Genomic DNA, 27,318 nt, shown 5'->3' with positions numbered 1-27,318 from the left:
TGATTGGAACTGCAGAGCCTCAGGCCCCACCCAGACCGACTGAATCAAAATTTGTATTTGAATAAAATCCTGGGCAGGTTTACTAGCAGGTAGATTGAGCAACAGGAGTTTAAGCTCCAAGAAGAGAGCCAACAGCACAATCTGAGATGAAGAAATTGATCAGAGGACATCTAAGTTCCAACCACATTTCTTTCCACATGTGACAGCTTGGTCAGGGCACAGGGATGTGGGCTAGCTGGATTAAGAGGAAAAGGTGGGTGAGAACCTTCCTGATTGTCTCCTGCTGTCTCCTCCTCCTACCCTACCCCAGGCCTGCACAAGCAGCTGCAGACACAGTTGACCAGGCTGCGTGAGCAGGGCAACACTCGGGCCTTGTTGGAGCGCACCTGAGCTTCTCACGGAGATCTTCCTGCGGGACCTGGGCGGGGCCCAGCACCTCAGCCTGCTGCGACCCAGCTGGTCAACACAGGGGTTTCCTCCTAGGGGCCCAAAGGCCTGTGGTGGGTCAGTGGAAAGATGGCCCAAGGGCCTGGGGGTCTGGACCAGTGGTACAGCAGAGGAAATGCTGGGAGATGGAGCAGGTGAATGTGCCCCAGTGGAGATGGAGCCATCAGTGGAGGACCTGGGGCAGGGGGTGACTTGCAACCTCGATCCAGAAAACTTCCCCTGGCTGCCTCCTGAGAGCCTGGGCCGGCTGTAGGGTCACCTGAATGTCCTCTTGCTCCTTCTTCAGGGTCAAAAAAATCTACTGTCATAAAGTGGGTGTCTGGTCCTCTTTCCAATCCCCTCCAACACACACATACACACTGTAATCTGTTTCAGTCTTAAGATCTGGCTCAGCTTCATCTGCAACATAACTGGGACAACACCTGTATTCCTGGTCTGTGTCACCACTCCATAGGATCAGCATTTTGCTTTTCTTTTTTATTATTTTTTTTATTTTTTTTATTTTTTTGAAAGGGCAATGCAATTATTTAATTCCAGAGAAAGCTATTATACAAGAAAAGAAAAAATATCAAGATATAACATTATTGTTGTTCATCTTTGAATAATATTTATATGTCTAAATCAGTGAAAATATTTTTTTTTTTTAATTTTTTTTTTTTTAATTTTTTTTTTTTTTTAATTTTTATTAGTTGGAGGTGCTTTTCTTTTTTAAATTAGTATTTATTTATTGCCACGCTGTGTGGCTTCTGGGATCTATTCCCAGGCATTGGACCTGGGCTGCAGTAGTGAAAGCGTTGACTCCTCACCACTAGACTGCCAGGGAACTCCCAGAAACTAGCATTTTGTGATACCCGTTTTATAGATGAGGAAACAGATGCAGAATCATAAAATAACTCAGGTTGCAAGGGAGGGAATCCTGTCACTCCCTTGCTCAGCCCTACAGCCTATCAGCTGTTTCTACTCCCTGGGCTGTGGAGCAGAGAACCCAAACCCTAAACCTGATCTCTGCTAACCCTGGGCACTTCCAACCCTTGGGTAATGACAAAACAGCAACTTGCTATAAAAACCCCAAAATGTATTTATTTAATATATTCATCACAAGGGTTTAACCACACTTAATTTAAAAAACAGAAACAAAACAAAAATGACACCACAGATAAGACAGAGTCCTGTACAGAAATCGAGGCATGGACAGACCGCCTAAGGAAAAAAAAGAAAAAAAAGACAACACAAGGAGAGCTGGACATCCCAGGTCAGGGGTCTTGGCTGGAGACTTGCTTTGAGTAGGTTTCTTGCAGGTACTTCTTAAAGGCTGGAAGAGAACAGGCAGGTCTCGGTGAGTGATGGGGGCAGGGGTAAGGTGGGCAAGACAGCAGCAAGAATACACACGTGGGAGGAGTTTGGGGAGCTGGGAGGGGTTTCCCAGCACAACAGTTTGACCCTCTGCTGGTCACCCAGACAGGTCTCCTGGATGGACTCTGCTTCTAGAGGGTAGCTCTGCTCCCAGGGACAGGGGAGGCAACTAGGGGCCCTGAGAGACATTTGCACAAAGCTTTGCCTTCTACTGAAAATCTCCCCAAGCTCCATTAATGTGGAATGGGTTGGTTTTTCTGATTTTATAGCAAATAGGAGAACCAGACACATCAAGGAAGAGGTGGAAGTGGGTTACCCCCTCCCCGGCCCCCCACCCTGCCACTCCCTGCCTGGCCCCCTTAAGACATCAGGACACATTCTCAAGTCACTGGAGTCCTCCTGTTGTTTGAAGGAGCTTCTGAAGGTTGGGAAGGGATAGTCCGGTGCCCTCAGGATGAAGGACCCACCTGTGGGGTTTTTCCAGAGCTCGGCGGCATGTGTGTTCAAAGGGCTATCAATGTTGGGCTCTGTGGGTGGAGGAAAAGAAGGATCAGGTGTGGCTAGGAGAGGCAGCCCAGGGGAGTCCTGACAGGTCCCCAGGTTCTGGGGGAGGGGCCGGCCTGGGCAGTCACCTCCGAGCAGACTCTGGATGGAGAGCAGGATGGTCCTGACATCATACAGGGCGGACCACTTGTCTTTCAGGATGTCCAGGCAGATGTTACCCTGGGTGTCCACATTGGGATGATAGCAGGGTGTGAGGAACTTCACCGTGGGCGCGTTGTAAGGGTAGCCACTGGGGAACTCCAGGGACAGTTTATACCTCAGGTCTTCATATACCTGGAGAAAGAGATTCGCAGGGTAACCCTCCCGCCCCGAGCCTCAGTTCCCAGCCCAAGCCCCACATAAGGGACTTGCCAGGACCCCTAAGTTCATCTGAGACTCGACAAAAGACGAAGCATGAAACTAGTCTGGTGCTTTCTCTCGTATCTGGTGGGGTCCTCAGTGATCCTTTGGTCTAAGGCCCACCAGCCTAAGTGCTCAATTGTCTTTGCTGTCTGGTCCTCTGTAAGCCATCTCAGATGGAGAGCGCTGCCTTACACCCAGCCTCTCACTGTAGTCCGGGAGACCAGGGCCACAGGCTCAGGGCACCCCAGCAGACACAGGGGAGTGTCCTGCCGGGCAAAAGGTGAAGCAGACCTGGCACTTGGATTTCACCTCCCACCTCTCCCCAGACTCAGCTGAGTCACACTCACCTCCCCCAACCCTGCACTTACTGTGCCAGCGGCTCCATGGATGGTCCCCACCCATTTGAAGAGGTTGTCCGACTCAGGGAAGGCAGAAATTCCTTTATCGCCAGACATCTGGGGAGCAAACACAACACATGCTGGGCTGGAAGAGTTCGCTCCTGGGGGGGGGCCAGTCAGTGAACCCCTTTCTCTTAACCTCACATTTTGATCCAAAATAAAAGCAACCTGGCCAAACCGAAATGCTTTCCTGAGGGGAGTACTGGGATTGTGGAGTTTCATCGCCAGGCTAAGAAAGGAGATGTTATGTAGGGAAGCAGAAGGCAGCTCTGTACCTTTAATGCTGTGGGAATTCAGTTCAACATGCTATTTTATTTGGCTGTTCTTTGGCTTGTGGGATCTTCGTTCCCTGACCAGGGATGGAACCTGGTCCAAGGCAGTGAAAGCTTTGAGTCCTAACCACTGGACCACCAGGGAATTCCCTCAACATGCTATTGAGTGCTGGTTATAGATGAAGCCCAGAAGCTATTCACAGACTGGGAAGAGGAACAATATGGTCATTGAAGGATGTGAGTTGAGTATCTAGGGTTAATGTAGAAAACATAGTCCAGGAAGGAAGTGTTCCAAAGTATGACAGGATTAGGAATATTAAGAAGGATGGAGAGACAGGTGTGGATAAACCTGAGGGCTTCCCTGGTGGCTCAGGGGGTAAAGAATCTGCCCACAATGTGGGAAGATCCCCTGGAGAAGGAAATGGCTACCCACTCCAGTATTCTTGCCTGGAGAATTCCCTGGACAGAGGAGACTACCAGGCTACAGTACATGGGGTTGCAAAGAGGGGGACACCACTGAGCTACTAACACTTTCACTTGTTTCAAACCTTAGGGCAGGGAAGTAGGGCCAGGCAGGACAGGGAGAGGGCCTTGTACAAGAGCTGTATTTTAGGTACAGCTTCACTGTGGGGGGATGGTACTGGGGAGTAGAGATTGCAGAAGAAAAGGTGTGTAGGTGGGGTGGATTAACTTCTTTCCAGAAGAGAGAAAGGTGGACTCATCTTTTTATCCCCACGACTACCAAAGAGCCTGATGTAGGAAAGGAAGCCACTGATAAGTGACAGGAGGTGGGAGGGTAGACCAGTTGGTTGGGGATCTGGGCACCAGTCACTCACCATGAGAGTCATCAGCTCCTGTTGCAGCCTGCAAAAAGAGTACTTGGAGTCACCTGGGGGTCTGGATGGGCCAGGACTCCCGGTACCTCCTCCCATCCCAGTCTCTGGGGCAGCTGTCACGGAGGCTTTCCTCCACCCTGAAGTCGGACTCACCTGGGGGAACAGTCACCTCCATTTCCATAGGAGGGTACTACTGAGCCCTCACCCTTCCTAATTCGAGGATCTGGCTTACTCTTAACCCCATCTACTTCTCTGGCGTCTCTCTCCGGATCTCAATTTCTCCCCTTCTTCCTCCCCGACCCCGCTCCCCCGCCGCCCTCCGGCCTAAACACCGAGGATCGCCGGAGTATCTTCATCTCGGCTCACTGACAGAGGACCCTGGCAGCGATCCTACCCCTTCCGTCCTCTTTCGGGAGTGTCTCTTAAGAGCAGGAGAGCTTCTGGCGTGTCTCTCTAACTCCCGTATCTTACCCGTTCCAGGAGGCGGGGGGGGGGGGGGGGGCCCGGAAGTCTTCCTTCTCGGCCCCAAATGCGCAGGGCGTGCCAGGCCCGGCGGGTGTTACCTCCACACCACTCACCTCTTGCCCACGGGGCCCCGGGCGGCACCCCCGCTGGGCTCGGCTCCTTTACGGGCGGCGGCGACGCTGGCGGAGGCTGGGTCGCGATTCTGGGAAGCCATCCGGGCGGCGATGAGACGGAGATAAGCGGTACTGCGGAACTCACAGTTGCAAGAACTCACAGTTGCAACTGCAGTGCTGCGGGCCCGCCCGCCCGCGTTTGAATTGTAACCCTTCGGCAGCGCTAACCAATCAGTGGCTCGCTTGGGTTTGATCCAGCCAATGGGGCACTCCAGAGTGCTATGTCACCGCGCAACCGCTAGACCCACCTACCAGCGTACTACTATTGGGCGACAGAATCGGGCTTCTCACTGGCGATTGGCAGAAGACGCTGTCATTGATTAACGAACCTATAATGGATTGGCCGCCTCTGGAAAACGCCGACCATTAAAGGGCCTAGAAGACGTCCACGTGGGATGAATCCCTGTAGGTCAAATACTTGGCTACAGTCGGCAACACCCGGCACTCCACTACCGAGGGTCTCCAATCTTGTTTGTGTGCGCGCTTCTCAGTCCTAACTCTGCGACCCCACGGACTGTAGCCTGCCAGGCTCCTCTGTCCATGGAACTTTCCAGGCAATACTGGAGTATGTTTCCATTTCCTACTCCTGGGGATTTTCCCAATTCAAGGATCAAAGCAGTGTCTCTTGCTGTCTACTGCATTGGCAGGAGGATTCTTTACCTGTATGCCACCTGGGAAGCCACACTCGTCCCTAAAACCGGAAACCCCAGCTCCTCCACCTGTTATTAATGTCCTAGGCACTTTGGTTGGGGCCTTAGGTGTCTGAACACTCAGGTGAGGGAAAAAACTAGAAGCTGATGGTTAGAGTGAGAGAGTCCTTATTGGAAAACAGCTTCATTGGCTGCCTCTCCAACAGTTTGCTGCGTTACCCTGGGCACAAAATTTAGTTTTAACCTATAAAATGGGGGTAATAAAAGCCACCTTACATTTTTCTTCTGATTTGTCATCAACCTCCCATGGTGCCAGCCATCACATTCTGCTATTCCACGCTTTAGTTGGGTGAGGAAACAGAAACAGAGGGACAGGGAAGACTGGCAAAATCCATGGTGTCCCCAGCTTCATCTCACAAAGCAGATATTCGCGGGTCACTGGGCTTGCTGTGGTGAGGGTGCCTGGTCCTTTTTTCCTACACCCACTTCCTATAGAGCCCTTGATATTTTGTCAGCCCCCACTTGCAGACCTCACAGCAGGCTCACCATCTGTGTTTATTACAAACTGTTTAATTGCTTCTTATCCCAATAACTTTACAAATATAGAACCACATGCCAGTCTGGGGGCGCTCTGCAGTGAGTCACTACAAACTAGACCAGGCATAGCTTAATGCTGCTGAGATCCATCTAGGAGCAGTCCCAGCAGTGGCCTCAGCCATGTGGGTACAAGGGCCTTGGAGGAGGGCTGCCAAGTGTAACCAGGGGACCTGGTTTCAGGTCTGTGGAGGCGCTTCGACAGCACGATGCTCATTCTCTGTCCGGAGTGTCTCCATGTACTTCCGCATCTTCTCAACCATCCAGGAGGGCAGGACAAAGGATTTCAGCTCCTCTAACTTCAGGTCCAGGCATCCTCTAGAACAGACATTGAGGAGGAGTGTTGAAGCAAGGGAGGATGTAGGTCCAAGCTCATCCCAGTGGGGAGGGGAGAGCAGAGACTAATGGTTTTACCTGTAGTCATCGCTGGCAGCGAGGTCCCGGATGTCCTCCTCAATGAGGAGGTAGGCCTAGGGTAGGAGCAAAGGAGAGTCATCATTGCCTCTGGTTCATTTCAGTCCAACTCGATTAACACTTTATTAAATGTCTGCTTAAAGTAAGGGCTGGAAGGGAGGGGCCAGTAGTCACAGTTTATAATTTAGCAATGGAGACAGTAAGGAGAGACTGTCTGGGGAACAGTTCCTTGAGACATCTTTCACTTAAGTTGAAACTTTCTGGGTGGGAGTGGGCAATGGTGACTAATTTATCTATAGCTGCCATCTCTTGTAAAAAGGGACCCTGAGGTGTTTTAAAATGAAAGGGCCAATAAAAAGGAACACACCTGAGTCAGTGCTAATGAGGTGGGTGAACCTAGAGCCTATTATACAGAGTGAAGTAAGTTGGAAAGAGATAAATAAACACTGTATATTAACCCATATATATGGAATCTAGAAAGATGGTCCTGATGATCCTATTTGCTGGGCAGTAATGGAGGTGCAGACATAGAGAACAGACTTATTGACGTGGAGGGGGGCGGGGTAAGGAAGAGATGGTGGGACAAATGAAGAGAGTGGCACGGAAACATATACATTAACATATGTAAGACAGATATGGGACTTTGCTGTATGACTCACAGAACTCAAACTGGGGCTCTGGGACAGCCTAGTGGGATAGGACGGGGTAGGAAGTGGGAAGCGGGCTCAAGAGGGAGGGGACATATGTACCCATGGGTGATCCATGTTGATGCATGGCAGAAACCAACACAATGTTGTAATTATCCTTCAATCAAAAGTAAATTAAAAAAAAATGAAAGAGCCAGAGAGCCAGCAAAGTACACATGGAAACAGGAAATCAGAAGGAAGCCATGTGTGAACCCCAGAACTAAGATAAGCTGGTTCTGAACTCTGAGGCAAAAGGGCAAACAACGATAAACTGCACTGCTGTCCAGAAGCTGGGCTGTGTGGTTCGGGGCCTGTAGAACTGCTTTGGCACAATGCCACGATCTGCCTTGGGAGAGCCCTCTTGTGAACTTACCACGTGGGTGATGATGTTCATCACATGAGAGTCTTCTGTGGGAGGCATTTCTTTCCAGTCTTAGGGTCAGAAATAACTGTGTGTCCCTTGAGTCATTTGACTGTCTTCATCTTAGGGGCACAGGAACTGAATTTGTGAAAACCTATAGACATGCACTGGTCTCCCAGGCTGGTAACTTAAAATTCCCTTGCCCTTTTTAAAAAAAACAAAACACACAACAATCCTTTTTTATAACTAGTCTTGCTCCTGCCTCAATTTTCGATTTTGCCTTTCCTTTTTTCCTCTCTATTTCTTATTTATGTTATGTGTTCACAGTAAGCTTCCTAAAATCCTTTTTGAAAGCGAGTGTAACATAAATATAGTAGAAAATAAAAGGAATCCAGGTAGGGGATGGTGTAGTGGCTTGCAAGGCCACTAAATTCTAACAGGAGCAGTCCCAGCAGTGGGACTAAGTGCATCTTCAGGTGAGAGACAGTGCATGTGATGGACACATCCCTCCATGACAGTTTTAGAATACACGTGACGATGATTTTCCTAAGGATGTTGCTTGATTTGCGCTGAGAACTCTTCAAGTAGAAGTGATTCTGGAAGGGGTTGCCAGGTGTGGCAAACAAGTTTCACTGCATGTGCCAATTTTTTCTGACAAGGGGTGCTGCCTGGGGCAGTGCTGAGAAGAGATCCCAAAGCTGTGTCTGGTGGCAGAGTTGTGATGGAGGGTGAGATCTATCAACAGGCAGTGCGTGATGGCGGTGTTAGGTGTGTCTTGTACTTGCCACTCTTACATCAGCTACTATGAACTACGTATGAGGGGGCCACAGAGCGGGGGGCAGTGTGTGGGAGACCCGGGCACAGGAGAGGAAAGGCAGCGCTTACAGGGAGGTCTTCAGCACGAAGGAATGGGCCCTCTCTACTCCTACAAGTCTCCTTTCTCATTTGTTGGGCATGGAGTCTCTTAGGTTTGAAGGTAAGCTGTCACCAACAGCCCTGGTCTCTGGGCTGGGTGGGTCCCTGGCAGTGGCACGTGTGAACAGTGCTTACCATCTTTCCCCCAGTTGCCCGCATATGATGCTGCTCGGCCAGCCAGTGCTTGTCCTGGGGGTCAGCTGCATACTGTGAGGGATGAAACCACACGGGGAGACATTAGCCTGGTGTGATGGGCATTTTTCATTTGGTTCAGAATATACACTTAGCCTTTGAGGCCTTCTTACCAACAAGACCTCTGGTGGCTGGAGAGGGCTCACTGACCTCTTCAGAGCAAACAGGGCTGAGCCCAGGAGGCCAGGGAAGGGGGCCCAATCCCCAGAGATTTAATATACTTCTAATTCCTTTCCCTTAAAAAATTTTTCTTTCTTTTTTTTTTTTTTTTGGCCAAGACTCAAGGCTTGTGGGATCTCAGTTCCCCAGCTAGGGACTGAACCTGGGGCATGGCAGTGAAAGAATGGAGTCCTAACCACTAGACCACCAAGGAACTCCTCCCTTTGCTTTCGTTTCCTTTTTTATCTTTTATTATAACATCAAGGGGCTTCCCTGGTAACTCAGTTGGTAAAGAATCCGCCTGCAATGCAGGAGACCCAGGTTCAATCCTTGAGTGGGGAAGATCCCCTGGAGAAGGAAATGGCAACCTACTCCCATATTCTTGTCTGGGAAATCCCATGGACAGAGGAGCCTGGCAGGCTACAGTGGCCGTTTGCCAAGAGTTGGACATGATTTAGCGACTAAACCACCACCATAACATTAAAGATGAGCCCTGCCCAGGGCACAGAGTGAACATTCAGAGTTGTTTCTCTCTACAGAAATCTTTAGTAAATGGCAAAGATTTATTCTATTTCAAGAGAAACCAGAGTATCCTCCCTTTCCTTCCTTAAAACACAGCACCTCTGGCAACTGGTCAGACTGGTGACTATATCTGAGAGCTATACTCCTCTTTGAAGAAGTGATTGGAGATGGCTTACAACATATGTGGCTATTAAAGTGACCAAATTTTCTAAAACAAAAGTCAGGACACTTCATGCCCTGGAGGCAGAAGAGCATCATGGGTAAGAAGTTAACTGTGGGGTTCAGAACTCAGCCCACGGGGAGCGCATGTGGCGGGGAGAGCTGGAGATGAGCATATGAGGTGGCTAGTTTGGCCTGGTGGGCTTCCAGGGGGCGGCAGGTTAAAACAGCAAGAAAGAAAAGAAAAAAAACTTGGTTCATAAATCTCGGTTTCTTCTACTTATTAGGTGGTGTAAATCGAGGCAATGATTTCTCTGAGACTCAGTTTCTTCATTTGTAAAACAGACAGTATTAACACTTATAGGCTTGTTGTTAAAATTAAAGGAGTCAGCACATCCCTGGTGGTCCAGCGGATTAGAATCTGCCTGCCAACGCAGAGGACATGGGTTCAGTCCTGGTCGGTGAAGATCCTACATGCCGGGGAGAAACTAAACCTGTGTGCCACAACTACTGAGCCCAGAAGACCGGGCACCTAGAGCCTGTGCCCCACAACAAGGGGGCCACTGTGATGAGCAGCCCGTGGCCCACAGCTAGAGCAGACCCTGCTTGCCGCAACTAGAGAAGGGTGGACACAGACCCAGTGGAGCCAAAAATAAATAAAATGAAAAAAAAAGAAGGGCTTCCCTGGTGGCTCTGTGGTGAAGAGTCCGCCTGTCAATGCAAGGGATGCAGGTCCCATCCCTGATCTGGGAAGACCTCACATGCCGAGGAGCGACTAAGCCCATGCACCACAACTATTGAGCTTGTGTTCTAAAGCCTGGGAGCCTCAACTACTGAAGCCGTGTGTCCTAGAGCCTGAGCTCTGCAACAAGAGAAGCCAATGGAATGAGAAGTTAGTGCATCGCAACTAGAGAGTAGACCCCGCTCTCCGAAAACAGAGAAAAGCCTGTGCAGCAACAAAGACCCAGCACAGTCAAAAATAAATCTTGAAAAAAAAAGTAAAATGAGGGGGACTTAATAACATGGACAAATCTCTTAAGGTATTATTCCCTAGATTTATAGTGGTCAGCACACTTTTTCTATAAATACTTTAGGCTTTGCTGGTCACATAATCTTTATTTTTTTCTTTCTTTTTAAATTACCCTTTAAAATGTCATCACTCTGCATTGGACAAAAACAGGCTACAGGTTGGATTTGGCTCCAGGCTACACAGCTTGCTCTACAATAGACTGTAAGCTCTGTGAGGGCAAGGAGTTGTGTGTGTCTCTTTTGCCCACTGCTGTATCTCTGCAGTCTGAGACTGCTCAGTACTCAATAGATATTTGAATGAATGAATGAATTTTGGGGTGAAAAAAAATCAGAGCAATATATATAGTGTAAGACCAATAACATAAACAAAACATCATTAAAGGACAAGGACACACACACACACACACACACACACACACAGAGGACTGAAAAATGCTACCATGTTGCTGGGGGTAACCTCTAGCAGAGAAGAGTCAGAGTCGAGGGTGAAGTGGAGTTTGGTGCCTTGCTCCCTATTAGCTTCAGTGTATTGTTTGAATCCTTTTATAAGAATGGGTTTATATATTATTTCTATAATTTAAAAAAGTTAAAAACAAAAAGGAAATTTGCAAAATGCCTTTAGAAGGACAGAAGAATGGGCAAAAGTATAACGGGCAGTTTACAGAAGGAACACAAAAACTCTAAATGAATGGAAAGATGCTTATCATCACTAGTAAGAATTAAAAGTAAAAAAAACAAAAATTTTTTCCCCTGTATTTATTATTCTGAAAAGATTAAAGTAAGAGAGAGTATCCACTGGCCATGAGTTTGTTACCAACGATGGGTCTAAGAACTGGGGAAGTACGCTGGTAATGCTGACGATTTACCGAGCCCTTGCTAGGCTGGTATCGTCTGGGGTTTTACTGTGCTTTATCTCTCTCTGTTTCTCTCTCTCTTTTAATAGAGGAGGTCTGTTTTTTTTTTTGAAGTATAGCTGATTCATGATATTATATTAAGTTCAGGTGTACAACACAATGATTCAGTGTTTTTATAGACTATATTCCTTTTAAAGTTATTACTACTGACTTCCCTGGTGGTCCAATGGTTAAGAATCTGCCTTCCAATGCAGGGGATGCGGGTTTGATCCCTGGTCAAGGAACTAAGCCTGAGTCGCAACTAAGACCCAATGCAGCCAAATAAGTACTAAAAAGAAAAGTTACTACAAAAAAAGGCTATATTTTACTGCATTCTTTCTTAATTCTACCAACCACAAAAGGCTAGTCTGCATCCTTCTCATTTTACAGGGGACAAAACAGGCTCAGAAATGTGGAGCCACTTGCCCAAGGTCACATGCTAGTAAGTACTGGAATCGGGACTGAGATGATACTCTTAACCGTTGCACAAAAGGAACTGGAAGTAGGTCCAAGAGCATATCCATTTGGCAATGATGCCAGCAAGGGTCTTGGATAAGGTGGATCCCACAGAACAGTCAGGCAGACAAAGGGGTCGGGGGGCGGGGCGGGGGAAGGTCATCAAAGGGAACAGCAGGATTGAAGACACCAAGGGAAGAAAATGAAGCAGTAGCACGTGGGCCAAAACATAGGTTGAAAATCCCAAAACATAGAACTGATAAGCTACAAGTAGGTTTGCCCTTTAAAGAACTTGAACTTGCACCGAATGTAGAGGCCAGAGCCCATGATTCTGAGACCCCAAGGAGCTGTTCTGACAAGGGGCACCGAGTCTTGCACATAGGTGCAAAAACCATTAACCTGAACCACGTGCGTGTTACCTTTTTTCTAATACATTTGGATGCTTCTGTGACTGATAAAATACAAACTTATTTAAGAGCGTGAATTCATGCCCTCCCCGCTTCATTATTTTCTCGAATAGTGGAGACCAAAGCATAGCTCAGGCGAGGAGTCCCCTCTTTGGAAATGTCAGAACTGCTGCTCCGCTGCAATCTCTTTATTTCGCAGACAACTGAATACAGCAGTGGTTAAGGATTTGCAGAAGACAGAATCCCGACTCACGTCCAAGAGGTAGTGTAAGTGTAGCACTTAAAACCATGTTTGACACACAGCAAATAGACGAGGACTGGAGCCAGGTTATGAGACACAGCGGTTAAGGGCAGAGGGGCCACTAGAACCCCGCTGCCCTGGCTCCTGGGTCAGGTTTTACTCCAGGTTCCTCTGGGCCATGGAGAGTTCCCAGTGCTGCCTACTCCACAGCTAGGGTCGGCCCGACTCCTGGCACTCACCTACCTTAAAGAGGTGTGGGTGCTTGATGTAGATTCTCCCTCGGGTGCCCCCCATGCCCAGGGCCCTGCAAGGCAACAGATGAGTGGTGAGGATCCCAGCAGGCGTGGTGCTCAGGGGGACCCCTCAGGGCCCCCTCCCTCAGCACCAACTCCTTACAGACTTACTTGTTGGCTCGAGATCCCAGCACAAAGGTGGTAGATTCGTTCAGCCGAGCTGGGTCCCACTGTGCAAAAGACAGAGAGGCTGGTGAGGTGGAGGTTTATCTGGTGGGCAGGACAGAAACTCTTTCCCACCCTCTCCTACCCTCATCCTTGGCCATTACTGAACAACAGCTGATTTAAGAAACTGAATACTTTAGTATACTGGGCACTGTGCTATAAACTGCAGTGTGGGCCATGGGGGGCTTGGGGGCGAGGGGATGAATCAGGGACAGTCTCTGTTCTCCACAGGGTCACAGACACGTGTGGATAATGATACCATTACAAGGTGGGCGGTGACACCAGCAAGAGGCGAGGCAGGAGGGGTGGCGCAAACAGGCAGGTGACAGGTGGGGGGCTCGTTGCAGAAACTACAGCAGCCCTGCGCGGCTCAAAGAGTGAGCATTCGGAGAGTGGCAGCGGGCGGGGCTGGGGGCGCCCGTTCACTATGTGGACGGCTTTTTATGTTTATGCTGGAGGTCATGGAGAGCCACTGAAGGCCTCCAGACAGGGAGAGCTGGATTTGCGCTCATGATGGCTTGCTCTTCTGTAACTCGGCTAACGGGCGTGAAGTGGCTCGACTACAGGAGGGGTGGACAGTTTAGCGGTAGTTGTAACAGAGCAGTTTGGAAAATGAAGGGGAATTCCCTGGCAGCCCAGTGGTTAGGACTCTCTGCTTCCACTGCAGGGGGGATGGGTTCGATCCCGCTTGGGGAACTTAAGATCCTGCATGCCGGTTTGGCCAAAAAAAGGGATGACGGCTGCAGTAATAGGATGAAGGAAGAGGGAATAGGGACCTCTTTAGGGAATGTATTTGGGAGGCAGAATCAGCCGGGACTGGATGTAGGGAGGGGAAGGGAAGGAAAAGGCAATGATTCAAGGAGAGAAGGTCGAAGTGGGTGGGAGAAAGATTCTGATTTCAACTCTGGATACGCTGAGTTTGAAATTCTACGGAGATTCCAGGCCGAGAGCTCCAGCAGACAGTAGGATATACAGGTTTTAAGCTAGAGGGAAAGGTGGGGTACAAACAAAGAGGTAAGGCAACTTCGGCAAGTACTAGTCCCCAAAATCTAATAAGCGTAGACGTTTAGGTCATCCGGAGAGAAAGCTGAGGTGGAGAAGTGGGCAATGGAGAGAATTCTGGGGAATGCCCACTTATACAGGCCACTGCGGAGGAAGGACTCACTGGAGAGAGAGAAGGGGTGTCTGGAAAAGAAGACAGAGCTCTAGGGGGCTGTGGGATCACCTGCTCTAGGGGAGCAGAGGTGAAGAAGGCAGGCATGGGCACTGGTGGAGGCAGTGGGCCAGTACAACAATGGGGGGACCATTTCTGCTGGACACAGCCTCAATCTGGATGGTGGAGCTTTCACCTATCATGTGTGACTGGATGGTGAGCTTGCACGTATGATTTTAGTTGAAGAAAAGATTCTATTCTTACATCCATCAGAATGGCCATTATCAAAAAATCTATAAACAACAAATGCTGGAGAGGGTGTGGAGAGAAAGGAACCTTCCTGAATTGTTGATGGCAATATAAACTGGAACAGCCACTATAGAGAATAGTATGGAGGCTCCTTTAAAAACAGAGCTATCATACGATCCTGCAATCCCACTCCTGGGCATATATCCAGAGAAAAAAACTGACCCCAAAAGATACATGCATCTCAGTGTTCACTGCAGCACTGCTTATAATGGCCAAGACATAGAAACAACCGAAGTGTCCGTCAACAGAGGCATGGATAAAGAAACTGTGGTGCATATACACAATGGAATATTATTCAGCCATTAACAAGAATGAAATAAGGTTATCTGCAGCAACATGGATAGACCTAGAGAGTGTCACACTGAGAGAAGTAAGTCAGAGAGAAGGAGAAATATCATATGACATCGCTTTTATGTGGAATCTAAAAAAAAGATACAAATGAACTTACAAAACAGAAAGAGACTCCCAGACTTAGAAAATGAACTCATGGCTGCCAGTGGAGGTGGGAAGAGAAGGGAAGGGACAGTTAGGGACTTTGGGAATGTCATGCACACTCTGCTCTATTTAAAATGGATAACAAACACACACCTAATGCAAGCATGTGGAAGTCTGCTCAGTGTTACGTGGCAGCCTGGAGGGGAGGGGGGTTTGGGGGAGAATGGATACATGCATGTGTGTGGCTGCGTTCCTTCACTGTTCACCTAAAACTGTCACAACATTGTTAACTGGCATACCCCAAAACAAAATGTTTTTGGTGTTAAAAATATTAAAAAAAAAAAAAAAAAAAAAGTCTGCAAACAACTGTTCTGGAGGCAACAGAACCTAACAGTTTTAAGAACCCAGACTGATGTCCCTGGACCTTGGGTTTGACACAGCTCTGCCACTTACTCGGTATGTGACTCTGGGCAACTCTGTAGTCCTTAGAATCTTCAAGCGTATCAAATGTGTAGGATAACAGATAAAATAATTTCTGCCATGAGGTAGGAAAGGAAGCTCATAAACCATAGAAAGGTAACAGAATCTCTCTCAACAGGTTGTGATAAAGATTAAATGAGGCAATCCATACCAAAGATGTAGGGCAGTGCCTATGACATATAGGCACTGGATAAGTCTTGGTGACATCGAGCTTTTACAGGGAGAAGGGTGTGGCAAAGACCAAGTCTACTCTTTGTTTTGCCCCTAATTTCAATCCTTACTTGGGATCCTTCTGGAAGCTAGAGTTGGGAGGTAGGTGGGCGCATAAAATGGCTCTGGTGCACACATCCTTCACCAACCCCAGCCCCTTTCCCTCAAGGGGGAGCCCAGAGCTTGGATGGGGGTCTCCCTGGGACAGCGGTCACTGCCATGCTCACAGCATCATACCTTAGGGCCTTCCCGGCGAATTGGTTCACAGGATTTTGGTTTCCATCTGCTTGGAGGCAAAGAGGAAAGGTGAATTCTCCGAGACAGGGCCTAGGACTGCAAGAAAGCTTGCTGCTACTGGTGGGAGCTCCTCAAACACGCTCACTCCACCCTCAAGGGGACTGCTGCCTGGTGCCCATGAGAGGAGGTGCAAAGGGAAAAAGAATGGGTCCTAGTCCACTCTAGGACTCGATCTGACACCATCTAGCCACGTGGGCAAATCCGGGAACCTCTCTGGGATGCAGTTTCTCATCTGTCAGAAGAGGTAACAGTAGCAACTTCCAGTCTTGTGTAAGTGAGGAATGAATTTGCTTAAGGCAGGAGACAAGTCTAAGGTGTGAGGATTACACTAATCCATCTCCTAAACTGGTGGTTTCAAACCAGATCAGTGTGGCTTCTCCTCACCCTACCCCTAAACCTCAGCCATGCCCTGCAGCTTGCAGGATCTCAGTTCCCTGACCAGGGAGGCTTTATCTTTTTTACATATCAGTATTAGGCTTCCACATAAAGCTGTTTGAAAAAGATTCTGTTCCTTCAATAGTCTTTGAAAATGACCATTCTGGAGGCAATGTGGTACAGTTTTGCCTTTTATCAGCTGTCTGACTTTGGGCAAGTAACTGTGAGTCTGTTTCCTTACTTGTAGAATTAATTATACCTTTGTCAGAGGGTGGTTGGAAGGATTAAAAGGAAAAGTATGTATTAGGTGTTTAGACCAGTGATGGCACATTACAAGCATTCATGTGTGTGTGCTAAGTCACTTCAGTCGTGCCTGACTGTGTAGCCCATGCCAGGCTCCTCTGTCCATGGAATTCTCCAGGCAAGAAGACTGGAGTGGGTTGCCACGCCCTCCTCCAGGGGATCTTCTAGACCCATGCATCAAACCTGCATCTCCTGTGCCTCTTGCATTGCAGGAGGTTTCTTTGCCGCTCAGCCACTGGGGAAGCCCCACAAACATTCAGTACATACTAATAAAACAAAATTCTGGTGTTTAAAGAAAAACTCTAGTGTTCAATGAAGCTGGGCTGAACTGTTCTGGGGTAAAAGCAGGATACAACACCCTCCTCCTCGCTGCCTTCTTCCCTCAGCCCTCAGACTAGAGAACTCTTCTCCCTGGGTTCTTGCACAGATGAGTCTGCGTCTGCCAGGCTGCTGGCGGCTAACTCCAGCTTCCTCTCCTCCAGGCCCGCCCCCCGCCTGCTCCTCCCCGCGGCTCTGCGGGCCTCTACTCACACCATGCCCGCGGTGGCCCGGTCGTTTGACAGGATGTGTCCCGGAGGCCGTCCCTTCCGCTGCCACAGAGAACAGAATGGCCGTCAGAGGCCTGGCCCTGGGGGGAGCCCCCAGCCCGCTGGCAGGACCAGGGTCGCTTGAAGGAGGAGGTTTCCCTGCGAGGCCAGATGACGCTCGGGGGTGAACAGGGAGGGTGACTGTGCCTAGACTCCTGCCTCTCATGCTAGAAAGACCCAAAGGGGCGCTGAGGAAGCCCACCCTCTTCTGGAGCTGCAGGGCTTTTACCCAGCCAGAAAATGAGGAGATGGCTCACCTTTTTGGGAATGGGGCTTCCCCGGAGGGCACACTCCTCTTCTGCCTGCCGGCCACGCTGGGGGTGGGGAAGGGAAGGGAGTCAGATGGAGGCCGCTGCCCGGGAGCTGCAGGTCCCCGGGGCTGCAGAAGACAGAAGCCCTGGACCACACCCTCTGGCACCTCCCTGAGCCAGGACTCAGCAGCCCTCCTGGCAGGATGCTGTTCAGACCTGGTCCCACAAACGGGGTGGTCCATGCAGCCTCCCAGTCTGGTCAGTCCTGCCTGCAAAACACCAGCACACAGGGACTCTGACCTTTATCCCTGGAAGCTCATGAGTCAATCTGGGTATAACTTTTTCTCCATCTGAAAACAGTAGTTTAGCCTGAAGGGAAAAGACAAAAAAAGTGTTATCAGTCACTCTTTTGGTGGGTAAACCTATCTACCTCCATTAGATACAACTTCAAACTCTGTTAAAACTTTTTCACGGTCAGTACAAAGGGATCCTGAAATAGTCATACAAATAAACACCTTTTTTGAAAACCCTGAATAATGAAGGATCATTACTAAAAAGTTACAAAAATGTAAATAAGCAAAATTAAAAAAAAAAAATCTGAAACCTCAGTTCCCACAGAATACTATTATCATTTCAATGTAAGACTCTTCCTCACTTTTTCCATGTAAACATATGCTAAATATTTTTCTGTAAGTAAATGTACTGATGTTAAACATGTTCCTCAGTAAGCTGCTGTTTTTTTTTTTTTTAAATAAATATTGAGTGCCTAGTATGTAAGTGCTGGATTTGGATGGCAAGCAAATAAACAAACACATAGAAAAGAGGATTTGGGACCATGATCAGACACAATCCGATTCATCTTTAAAAACCTGGGGCTGGCTGCTCTGAGGACAGAGTGGAGGAAGGCAAATGGGGAAGTAGCTCAGGGCTGAGCTGTATGTTTAGAATCATCAACAGCTACACTGGCTTCAAAGCCATAGGAGTAGATAAAATCACCCGGAAGGACAGGGAGCCAGAGATGAGATGGGATTTATGAACAAAACAAAACAAAGAGCATTGCTCAGCTCTACGAGGGTTAAGCTGTAACCCACTGCAAGCAGACTGCACCCCGAGAGGAACTCGAGACGAAAAAGAGGCACTCTGTGCTCTGGATAAACAGGTCCTGAGGCAGATAAGATGTGTATTTCAGGGGGAATGAATGGCAACAACCTCAGATTCGAGGCCCTGGTCTTGCTCTTTTCTGAGGCTGTGCCTGAGCAGCTTGCCAGCCAACCTCCCAGAAGACATTATTCTCTCAACTCATGACGGTGAGGGACAGGGGAAGCCTGGTGTGCTGCAGACCGTGGGGTCACCAAGTCAGACATGACTTATCGACTAAACAACATGATAACCAACCCCAAAGGACTGAACTCCAGCCTGCCCTTGTGGCTATCGTCATGAAGCAAATTCCATCTCTGACAGCTAATGGTTTCACAGTCAAGCACAGAATCTGGGTGATGTTGACAGTTCCTATTAATAACAGCAGCTGACACATGCAAACAGGTTCACGACTATCTTGAGCATACAGCCATTTCTAGGCATGACGTCATGCCTCCTGACCACACCTTGGGAGGCAAGGAGGCAGAAAGCGGCGGGGGGGGGGGGGGGGGGGGGGGGGGGGGGGGTGCTCGTGACACCAAAAGGGGCTGTGACTACATGAAGGGTCAAGTCACCACGCACTTACAGAGGTGAGCCAGATCTTAGCTCTTCTACCTCCTGCTTGTTCTAAGTCACGATTTCTTCATCTGTAAACTAGGAATTGAAATGTGCCTTCTGTACAGGTTTCTTCTGAGATGGAAATGAACTCATGCAGATGAAAGCGTCTACCATAGTACTTGGCATCTAGTAGCTACCTCCCTTCCCTCTGTCTGCAAAGCTCCAAGCCCTGGCTAAGCTCACTGGGTTTCCTTCCATATACCACTGATGATGAGACCGTATGTCTTTGCCGAGCCCAGAGGGCTAACCTCTGTGCCTACATCTCTCTTCCCCTTTGATCTCACCTGCTCCAGGCAGCTCCGACAGGCCTCCTGGATCAGCTGCTCAGCATCCACTTCTTCCCCAACGTTGTCCCGTACGTTCAGTGCTGCCTTCTGGAAGAACTAGGGAGAAGTACAGTAGAAGACAGGGCCAGAAGTCCTGCTGATTTGCATCAACGTGAAGGGAATGGTACATAAAATCTACCCTTATAAAGAAGAGAAGGGGCTTCCCAGGTGGCGCAGTGGTAAAGAATCTGCCTGCCAACGCAGGAGACACACAAGACACAGGTTCAAGGAAGATCCTCTGGAGTAGGAAATGGCAACCCGTTCAGGTATTCTTGCCTGGAAAATTCCATGGACAGAGGAGCCTAGTGTCCATGGAGTTGCAAAGAGTCAGACATAACTGAGCGACTAAGTACACACGTACGCATAAAGAAGGGAAAGGCAATCATGACCATGCCTCAGGATCAGCCAGACTTAGATTCAGGTCCCTGGCTCTACTTCCCCTCTTTATCTTCTCTGACAGAGGAGAACCATCATGGAGGTACTCAAAGGAGAGTCTTCACAGCAGTAACGTGTAGACAGTACAAAATCAAAGGATAACCTAAATGTCCAAGTACAACTGAAGTAAATTATGGGCTATCTATACCATGAAGAAATAGACAAGTATCAAAAATCACAGTAAGGAAGGTACAGGAGAATATATTTTTGACACAAAAAGGTATTCATGATATATAGTCAAGTGAAGAAAGGAAGTTATTAAACAGTTTGGGATAGCGTGAGCCTAAAATAGCAAAAAGCAAACACAGACAAAAGAACTGTGAGAATACACTATATTAAAGTGGTGATATCATGATTGTTTTCTCTTTTTTTTGTTCAACAATAAATCTTCTCTATTTCTATAATGTACATGTTTTACTTCCATAGAAGAAAAAAAAAAAAGGCCAGTGCCTGAGATGAACAGGTCAGGGAAGCCAGAAAAGACCCAGTGGGCAGAAAAGCCTACTTGAATCCTGACTTTACCCAATCTGAAAGAAACATCTGTAGGCTGGGAGGGGTAAGACTTGGCCAGGTCCCCGGATATCAGCAGCCCCAGCTGGCTGGGGAAAGGAAAGGCAGAAGGTTCCTCCACCAGGTACGAGGGAGAGCTTGAGCTTGAAAACATCAAGGGACAAGGTGACGTGAGGTCCAAACTGACACTGGGAATACATCTAAAAGAGAGTCCATGTCTCTAGAATAAAGTATCGGTTCTCTTCAGTAAATAGAACAATTCTGAAACTTAAAACCCATGCACCTCCCAAGGGAGACAACCATGAGGAAGTACACTTTATATTGAGCATTAAAAAAAAAATTTATTTGGCTGTGCCAGGTTTTAGTTGTGGCATGTGGGATCTAGTTCCCTGTCCAGGGATTGAACCCTGGCCCCCTGCATTGGGAGCTCAGAGTTTTAGCCACTAGACTACCAGGGAGGTCTCCTATATTTAGCATTATATATATATATATGTCTTTATTGTTTACATCAGGCCAAGGAGAAGAGTGTGAAAGCACTGGATTAGAGAGCTCAAGAGTTTAGGAGGAAAATTCTGCAGGCAAAATTAAGTGAAATGGTCAGATGAGTCTGACTTTAAAACAAAAAACTAACACCTGGAGATTAATGCTGGCGCTCAATGCTGACTAACGACTAAGTGAAAGCTAAATGAAATGACGTGGGTACTTTACAACTGCCCTGTGCGGTGGGCAGTAGAAGGAGTTAAGTAGGCTAAATGTAAGCCACCTTTGGATGAGAATAAACAAGGAATTCTCAAGCACTATTGGTAGAAATGCAAAATGGCACAAAATTTCTGGAGAGAAATCTTCTTGAGGGAAAAATGTTTCCTCCTTTACCCACCAATTCCATCGTTACAACTTTATCCTCCAGAAATACTCTCACAGGTGAACAAAGATATACATTCAAAGTGTTCAATGTAGAACTATTTGTAATAGAGAAAAATGTAAATAATCCAAGTGTTCTAGGAACTAGCAAACTAAACTGCAGTACATCCACACACTAGATTACTCTGCAACTATTACAAAACAATCAGTGTGAGCTATTACATACTGACCTAGAAACATGACCAAAATATATTGTTAAATGAAAAAAACAAATTGCAGAACTGTGTAAAATGATCCTGTATTTTTTAAAACATGCATACACATGCACACACACAAATAAATACAGGAGACTACATGGTCATTATTAACAGTCTGGTATTCTATAAGGTGAGTTTTAGTGACTTTTGGTTTTTAATTTTATTCAATCAGTGAATACTAATACCTTCCACCTAGTCTACTAGGTATATTTGCTATCACAAAGCCATCTACCCATCCCATTTATCCATCCATCTCTCCATTTTCTAAGCTATATTATTAGAATATTTTTTTATTAGAATATTTTTTAAAGGGGTGTGCATTTAGTAATAACAAGAATAAATTGATAAAATTAAACATTTCTTGGACAAGATCAGCCATTTATAGAAGTTATTATTCTAAACATTCTTAAGAAAACGGGTAGCTGAGATTTGGGAACACCATTAAACAAAGTGATCTGATGAGGCTGATCAAGAACCTGGACTTAATCCGAAGCTGTGATGTAATCAAGTCATTTGTACCTTGTTCTAAAAACAAGCGTGGCAAGGAGGTATCTTTGCAGACAATGTGAAGCCACAAATTGTGTTTATTCAGCATTTGTCCAGGAAAGAAAGTTCCTGAATCATGGTATCCACCATTAGAACAAGCAACAGTAAAGTGCTTTAGAGGTAGACAATCCTGGTTTAGCCTTTACCTAGTGGCTTAACCTCTTTATTTCTACATATGTAAAGGTGCAGAGGTACAAGAATACTTGGGGCATCCTGCGAAGTGCAGAAGTCAGGGGCAGGAATAACTAGGTATACAGCAAGGGGTGGCTGTGGTCTGATCTCAGGGGGCCATATATGCCACAGAAAGGAATTTGGATTTCACCCAGGAAAAATGGAAAGTCGTGGAGGGATTTTAAGGGATTTACATTTTAGAGATCACCGGATTTATGGAGGGTGGGCTGAAAGAGGGAAAGAACAGAGGCAGTTAAGGATTACAGTGGGAGAAACAACGAAGGCCTGAACCAAGGCAGAGGCAAGGCAGAAGGACAGGCCGGTCAGAGCGTGGGGTGGAATGCACAAGACCCCAGGACTGAATATGGAAGGTGGAGGAAGGCAGAGCCCACTGGACTCTGGTTTTTAAGTGAATGATGATCTCACTTAAACTTGTTCATAACTGAGCTCCTGATTCCTCTGCTTGTTTCCATCTTCTTCATAGCAAGTCAGTGGTGATTCTACCTTTATAGCTGCCTCTGGCAAATAACTTGGGAGTTATTTACTTCTCTTTTTCTTTTACCCAGCACTTCTGAATTACTGGCAAATCCTGTTTGCTACCTTGAAAACATACAGAATCCAACTCTTTCCTGGCACCCTTACTGCTAATACCCAAGCCACTATCATCTCAAGCCTCTAACTGCTCCTCCTGAAGTCGACTCTATGACCATCAGAGAGACTCTTTAAAAATGTTCAGATCATGAACTCTGCTCAAAACTCTCCAAGAGCCTCTATTTTACTTGTAATAAAACCCAAAGTTCTGTCAACTGGGGAAAAAAAAAAAAGCACAACCTAAAAGTTGAGTTACGTTTTATTTGGTGGACAAAACTGAGGACTTAAGTCTGGAACACAGCATCTAAGACAGCTTTGAGAGACTGCTCCAAGAAGGCAAGGTGAGGAGCCAGGATATCGACACAGGAGTTTTTGCAACAAAGAGCAGGTAGTCGGAATATCAAAAGATTACTGTTAAATAAAGAAAACCAGGTATCTCCAGTTAAGGAATTTAGTGCTTTCCTATGTATGGAAAGGTGCAGGAGTCTGGGCTCACTGAAACCATTCTTTTGATGTGTGCCTTAGCTTCCTGAGGCCAGAATCCTGTGCTTTCTCAGGCCTGAGTCCCCTCGGGGTGCACTGTCGGTGGTGGTTGCAGCAGCTGACCGCTAGATGGCGGGCATCCTACTTCTATCCTGAGTTCCCTCGGGGCTCCAGGCAGGGTGGCTGTAAAGAGATGGCTTGATGGCTGCAGCATCTTTTGTTTTCTGATGTGGCAGGTAATATTTTCATTCACGTTCTCACCTCGGCTTCACAGTTCTGCCTGAGCTGAGTCTGCTACCTGTCTGGTCATCTCTCCTACTTCTTTCCTGGTTTGGTTGGCTCCCACCACACTGGCCACTCTGGTGCTTTGAACATGTCACGCATGCTCCTGGCACAGGGCCTTTGCCCTTGTTCCCTCTGCCTGGATTGCTTTCCCTCCAGGTATATGCATGACTTGTTCCTTCCTCACTCTTTTGGGTCTCTGCTCAAATGTCTTGTCTAGACACAATCTATGAATATGAAAGAGCACCTCTGTTCCCTACAGGCCACTGTCTTCCCCCTTCTCTCTGGCACTCCCTGACAAAGGACACATTTATTTAAAGAGGGCAAGGACGCTGCCCATTTTGTTCCCTGTTACATCCTTAAGTGCCTAGAACAGTGCCTGCATTATGGTAAGCGCTTAGTAACTATTTCTCGAATGAAAGAATAAATACAAGAGGAGATTTAGGAAGAAAAACAAAAGAGGTCAGTCCTTAATATGCTGGGACTGAAGCATCTGTGGGAAATTCAGGTAGAGCCGTGTAGATTATTAATAGATATTAAAATGAATTTTAAACAGTAACAATGGTTATCTATTAAACAAGTAATAAAAACACTTGCATTCCAAGCACAGGCTGAGCACATTACACTTAAGTCATTTCATCCTCACAACAGCTTGGCAAAACTAATGGAGCTGACCCTATGGGGCCTTGGAGGACAGGGAGCAGACTCCTCTCCCATATCTTCTGCTTTAAAGCTCCTCAATAACAGCATCCGATGCACATTTCCTGAGTTGTCTAATAGATGTTAAAACCACCACCAAGCGGAATAAATGAATTACTTGATGAACATGGGCAGAGCCCAAGGGTTAATAATGTTAATCCCTGAGCTACTACATGGCCACCTCACCACCAACCAACCAGAGAATTGTGCACGAGCTGAGCACATACCCTGGGATGCCCCTCCCTCACTTTGCCTTTCAAAATGCTTTGCTGAAACTCATTAGGGAGTTTGGGTGTTTCAAGCACTAGTCTAGTCCCCAGAGGGCTTCCCTGGTGGCTCAGTGGTAAAGAACCCACCTGCCAATGCAGGAGATGAGGGTTTGAAGATCCCGTGGAGAAGGAAATAGCAACCCACTCCAGTAGTCTTGCTTGGGAAATTCCATGGACACAGGAGCCTGGTGGGCTACAGTCCATGGGGTTGCAAAGAGTTGGACATGATACAGTGACTAAATAACAATAACAGAAACAAAGTAGCCCCCAGCCTCCTTGCTTGGTGCTGCCCAGCAGGAAATGCTGCACTTTCCTTCACCACTACCTGTGTCAGTAGACTGGTTTTACTGCATGTGGGCGAGCAGACCCAAACTTGCTTTGGCTTCCCAGGTGGCGCTAGAGGTAAAGAACCCACTTGCCAATGCAGAACACTTAAGAGATGCAGGTTTGATCCTTGGGTTAGGAAGATCCTTTGGAGAAGGACATGGCAACCCACTCCAGTCTTCTTGCCTGGAGAATCCCATGGACAGAGGAGCCTGGCGGGCTACAGTCCATAGGGTCACAGAGTTGCACACGACTGAAGCGACTTAGCACACACATGTGTGAGCAGACCCAAATTTGCTTTGGTAACAGTAAGAGAAACTTACATTCTTGGAGTGGGGATTCCAAATTGGAAAACTTTAGGCATGTGGAGGTACTAGAAAGAGCTAGGGAGACTGTGATGCAGGGAAGGATCACCCATGAGTCTTAATTCCTATTTTTTTTTGTCTCTGCATCCTTCTCACCTTCATGTACTTGTTGAAGACTGTCTGGATCTCCTCGTTGATGCTGGGCTGCAGGACAGCTCGGAGGAGGTCCATGGAGATGGCAGGATCTGTGAAACTGCAGAGGGAGGGAGGGGAAGAAGCCACAGTCAGGAGGCATGTCCCAAACATTTTCTTTCCCAGTCTGCCCAGCCAATTACTGACATAAGATCCTTTAACAACAAAAACAGATGGCTTTGGGACTTCCCTGGCAGCCCAGTGGTTAAAACTCTATGCTTCCACTATAGGAAGCACGGGTTTGATCCCTGGTCAGGGAACTAAGATCGCGCATGCCATGTAGTGTGGCTGGAAAAAGAAAAAAACAAACCACCCCCAAACAATCAATTAGATGACTTTTACTGAAAACTAGCTATGTGTCCAAGTTCTGTGCAAACCACACAGATGTAGGACTTTATTTCATACTCATAACTCTATGAAATGGGCATTATTTTTAAAGTGTTTTAGAAGAATAATACTTAATACAGTAAAAGTCTATACACTGTAACAGTTTTAGTGAACATCCATTTAATCACTACTCAGGTCAAGACTTCCCAGGTAGTGCTAGATGTAAAGAAGGCGCCTGAGACGCAGGAGATGAGGGTTTGATCCCTGGGTCTGAAGATCCCCCTGGAGGAGGGCATGGCTACCCACTCCAGTATTCTTGGCTGGAGAATCCCATGGTGGGCTATAGTCCATAGGGTTGCAAAGACCTGGACACGACTGAAGTGAATTAGCATACATACACACATACAGGTGAAGAAACATACACAACCAGCATCCCAAAGACCCATCTTGTGCTCCCTCCCTTCCCTGAGATGGAGACTATCAGGCCCATGTTTCTCATAACCTCCATGTGATTCTGCCTCTTTGGCAGCTTCAAACACAAGAGCCATTGAATGTTAGGGACCTTGGGCATTGTCTAACCAACACGCCTCCCCCTCGTTTTGAGTTCGGAGGGGAAATGACTTGCTCAAGGTCACACAGAGTTACCGAATCTGAATCTCCTCTTTCTACTGGCTGATGAACTCTTTCTTAGCCCTGTGCAGTGGGGACCGCAAAGCTGCCTTCCACGCCAGTGCCTGGGAGAGACGTCCCATCCAGGGCTAGCCTTACCTTGTGGTCATCTGTGAGCGACGGCCCCTCCGCTGCACCTGCCGGTGCTTGATCATTATGTTCCAAGGGTTCTGTGGGGACCAAGGGAGCAGATGTCACCGAGGTCCGTGACACTGGCGTGGAGGTGGAGCGTGCGTATTAAGTTACACCTCAGACATCCCTGCTTCTCGGGTGCTTTCACCGATTCTGCCACCCTGGGGTAGGGTGGGGCGGAGGAAGAGGAACCGAGGGAAAGTTTCCTGCCTCCAAAGTCCCAACCCTACTTTTCAGGACAGGGTGGAGGAAGGGGACCAGTGTTTACCGAGGGTCTACTCTGCCAGATGATGCGCTGGGCGCTTTACCCGCATTTATTATCCCTCCCCCCGACAACTTTACGAGGCAGGGGCTAAGCATCTTCATCTTCCCGAAGATAAAACTGGGGCTCAGGGGCTTGACAGGGCCGGCCCACGTCACCTAGCGAGGAGGGCGGCACAGAATTTGAAGCCAGATCGTCGGACTGCGACAAAGCCAACCCCCTCGGTAGATCAGCCGCCGCGTTCTCTCCCCCGCGGGCCAGGGTCCCGGGAGCCCGAGGCCCTGCCCGGCCCGAGCCCAGGCCCGGTCGGGGCCTCCCCGGGGGCGCCCTCACCGTGAGAACCAGCTGCCCCGCTGCGCCCGCGTCTCCCAGCTCGGGGCCACCCCGCTCTGCCCCGCCGGGTCCCCGCGGCTGCTCAACGTCGCCAGTGGCCCCCATGGCGCCCCGGGCCCCCACAACTTCAGCCCGACTCTGCCACCGGCCGGAAAGTGGCCCCGTGACGTCATTGGAGCGCGCCGCCCGCAGGTTCCGGAAGC

General features: G+C 48.0%; 2 protein-coding genes and 1 pseudogene across 4 annotated transcripts; all 3 read right to left on the bottom strand.

Moving 5' to 3' along the window:
* Positions 1-1,501: 1,501 nt before the first annotated feature.
* On the bottom strand, positions 1,502-4,937 carry UBE2C (ubiquitin conjugating enzyme E2 C). Its single transcript, XM_020896884.2, has 6 exons — positions 4,791-4,937; positions 4,213-4,240; positions 3,075-3,161; positions 2,433-2,637; positions 2,268-2,327; positions 1,502-1,759 (listed from the first exon to the last, which is right to left on the bottom strand). Exons 1-6 carry the CDS (start codon positions 4,889-4,891, stop codon positions 1,701-1,703), a joined length of 540 nt encoding a protein of 179 aa, XP_020752543.1. The 5' UTR covers positions 4,892-4,937; the 3' UTR covers positions 1,502-1,700.
* A 1,113-nt stretch (positions 4,938-6,050) lies between these two features.
* Positions 6,051-27,290, bottom strand: DNTTIP1 (deoxynucleotidyltransferase terminal interacting protein 1). Of its 3 annotated transcripts, none has more exons than XM_020896881.2 (13): positions 27,116-27,290; positions 26,488-26,558; positions 25,357-25,453; positions 19,426-19,524; positions 17,687-17,755; positions 17,393-17,449; positions 17,080-17,138; positions 15,811-15,859; positions 12,933-12,991; positions 12,772-12,832; positions 8,606-8,677; positions 6,509-6,564; positions 6,051-6,412 (listed from the first exon to the last, which is right to left on the bottom strand). In XM_020896881.2, the coding sequence occupies exons 1-13, from the start codon at positions 27,218-27,220 to the stop codon at positions 6,274-6,276; spliced, it is 993 nt and encodes a 330-aa protein (XP_020752540.1). In that variant the 5' UTR covers positions 27,221-27,290; the 3' UTR covers positions 6,051-6,273. The 3 variants fall into 3 exon arrangements, with proteins under 3 accessions (XP_020752540.1, XP_020752541.1, XP_020752542.1); XM_020896882.2 differs by having other exon boundaries at positions 15,811-15,856; positions 27,116-27,289; XM_020896883.2 differs by lacking the exon at positions 27,116-27,290 and adding an exon at positions 26,941-26,961.
* LOC139036877 (U5 spliceosomal RNA) lies at positions 9,311-9,413 on the bottom strand (annotated as a pseudogene).
* Positions 27,291-27,318: the final 28 nt, after the last annotated feature.

The sequence above is a fragment of the Odocoileus virginianus genome, chromosome 9 (assembly GCF_023699985.2).
Source record: "Odocoileus virginianus isolate 20LAN1187 ecotype Illinois chromosome 9, Ovbor_1.2, whole genome shotgun sequence".
NCBI lineage: Eukaryota > Metazoa > Chordata > Mammalia > Artiodactyla > Cervidae > Odocoileus > Odocoileus virginianus.
Note: the sequence above shows the minus strand (reverse complement) of the source record. Positions and strands in the feature narration are given on the sequence as shown.

Excerpts from the sequence above, each read along its gene's own strand:
- DNTTIP1 (XM_020896881.2), bottom strand. The coding sequence starts at position 27,220 with ATGGGGGCCACTGGCGACGTTGAGCAGCCGCGGGGACCCGGCGGGGCA. Across the intron at positions 25,454-26,487 it reads CGCTCACAGATGACCACAAG|TTTCACAGATCCTGCCATCT; the intron begins GTAAGGCTAGCC and ends CTCCCTCTGCAG. Across the intron at positions 8,678-12,771 it reads AGCACCCACACCTCTTTAAG|TATGCAGCTGACCCCCAGGA; the intron begins GTAGGTGAGTGC and ends CATCCCTCACAG.
- UBE2C (XM_020896884.2), bottom strand. The coding sequence starts at position 4,891 with ATGGCTTCCCAGAATCGCGACCCAGCCTCCGCCAGCGTCGCCGCCGCC. Across the intron at positions 2,638-3,074 it reads TCCATGGAGCCGCTGGCACA|GTATATGAAGACCTGAGGTA; the intron begins GTAAGTGCAGGG and ends CTCTTTCTCCAG. Across the intron at positions 1,760-2,267 it reads GCTCTGGAAAAACCCCACAG|CCTTTAAGAAGTACCTGCAA; the intron begins GTGGGTCCTTCA and ends GTTCTCTTCCAG.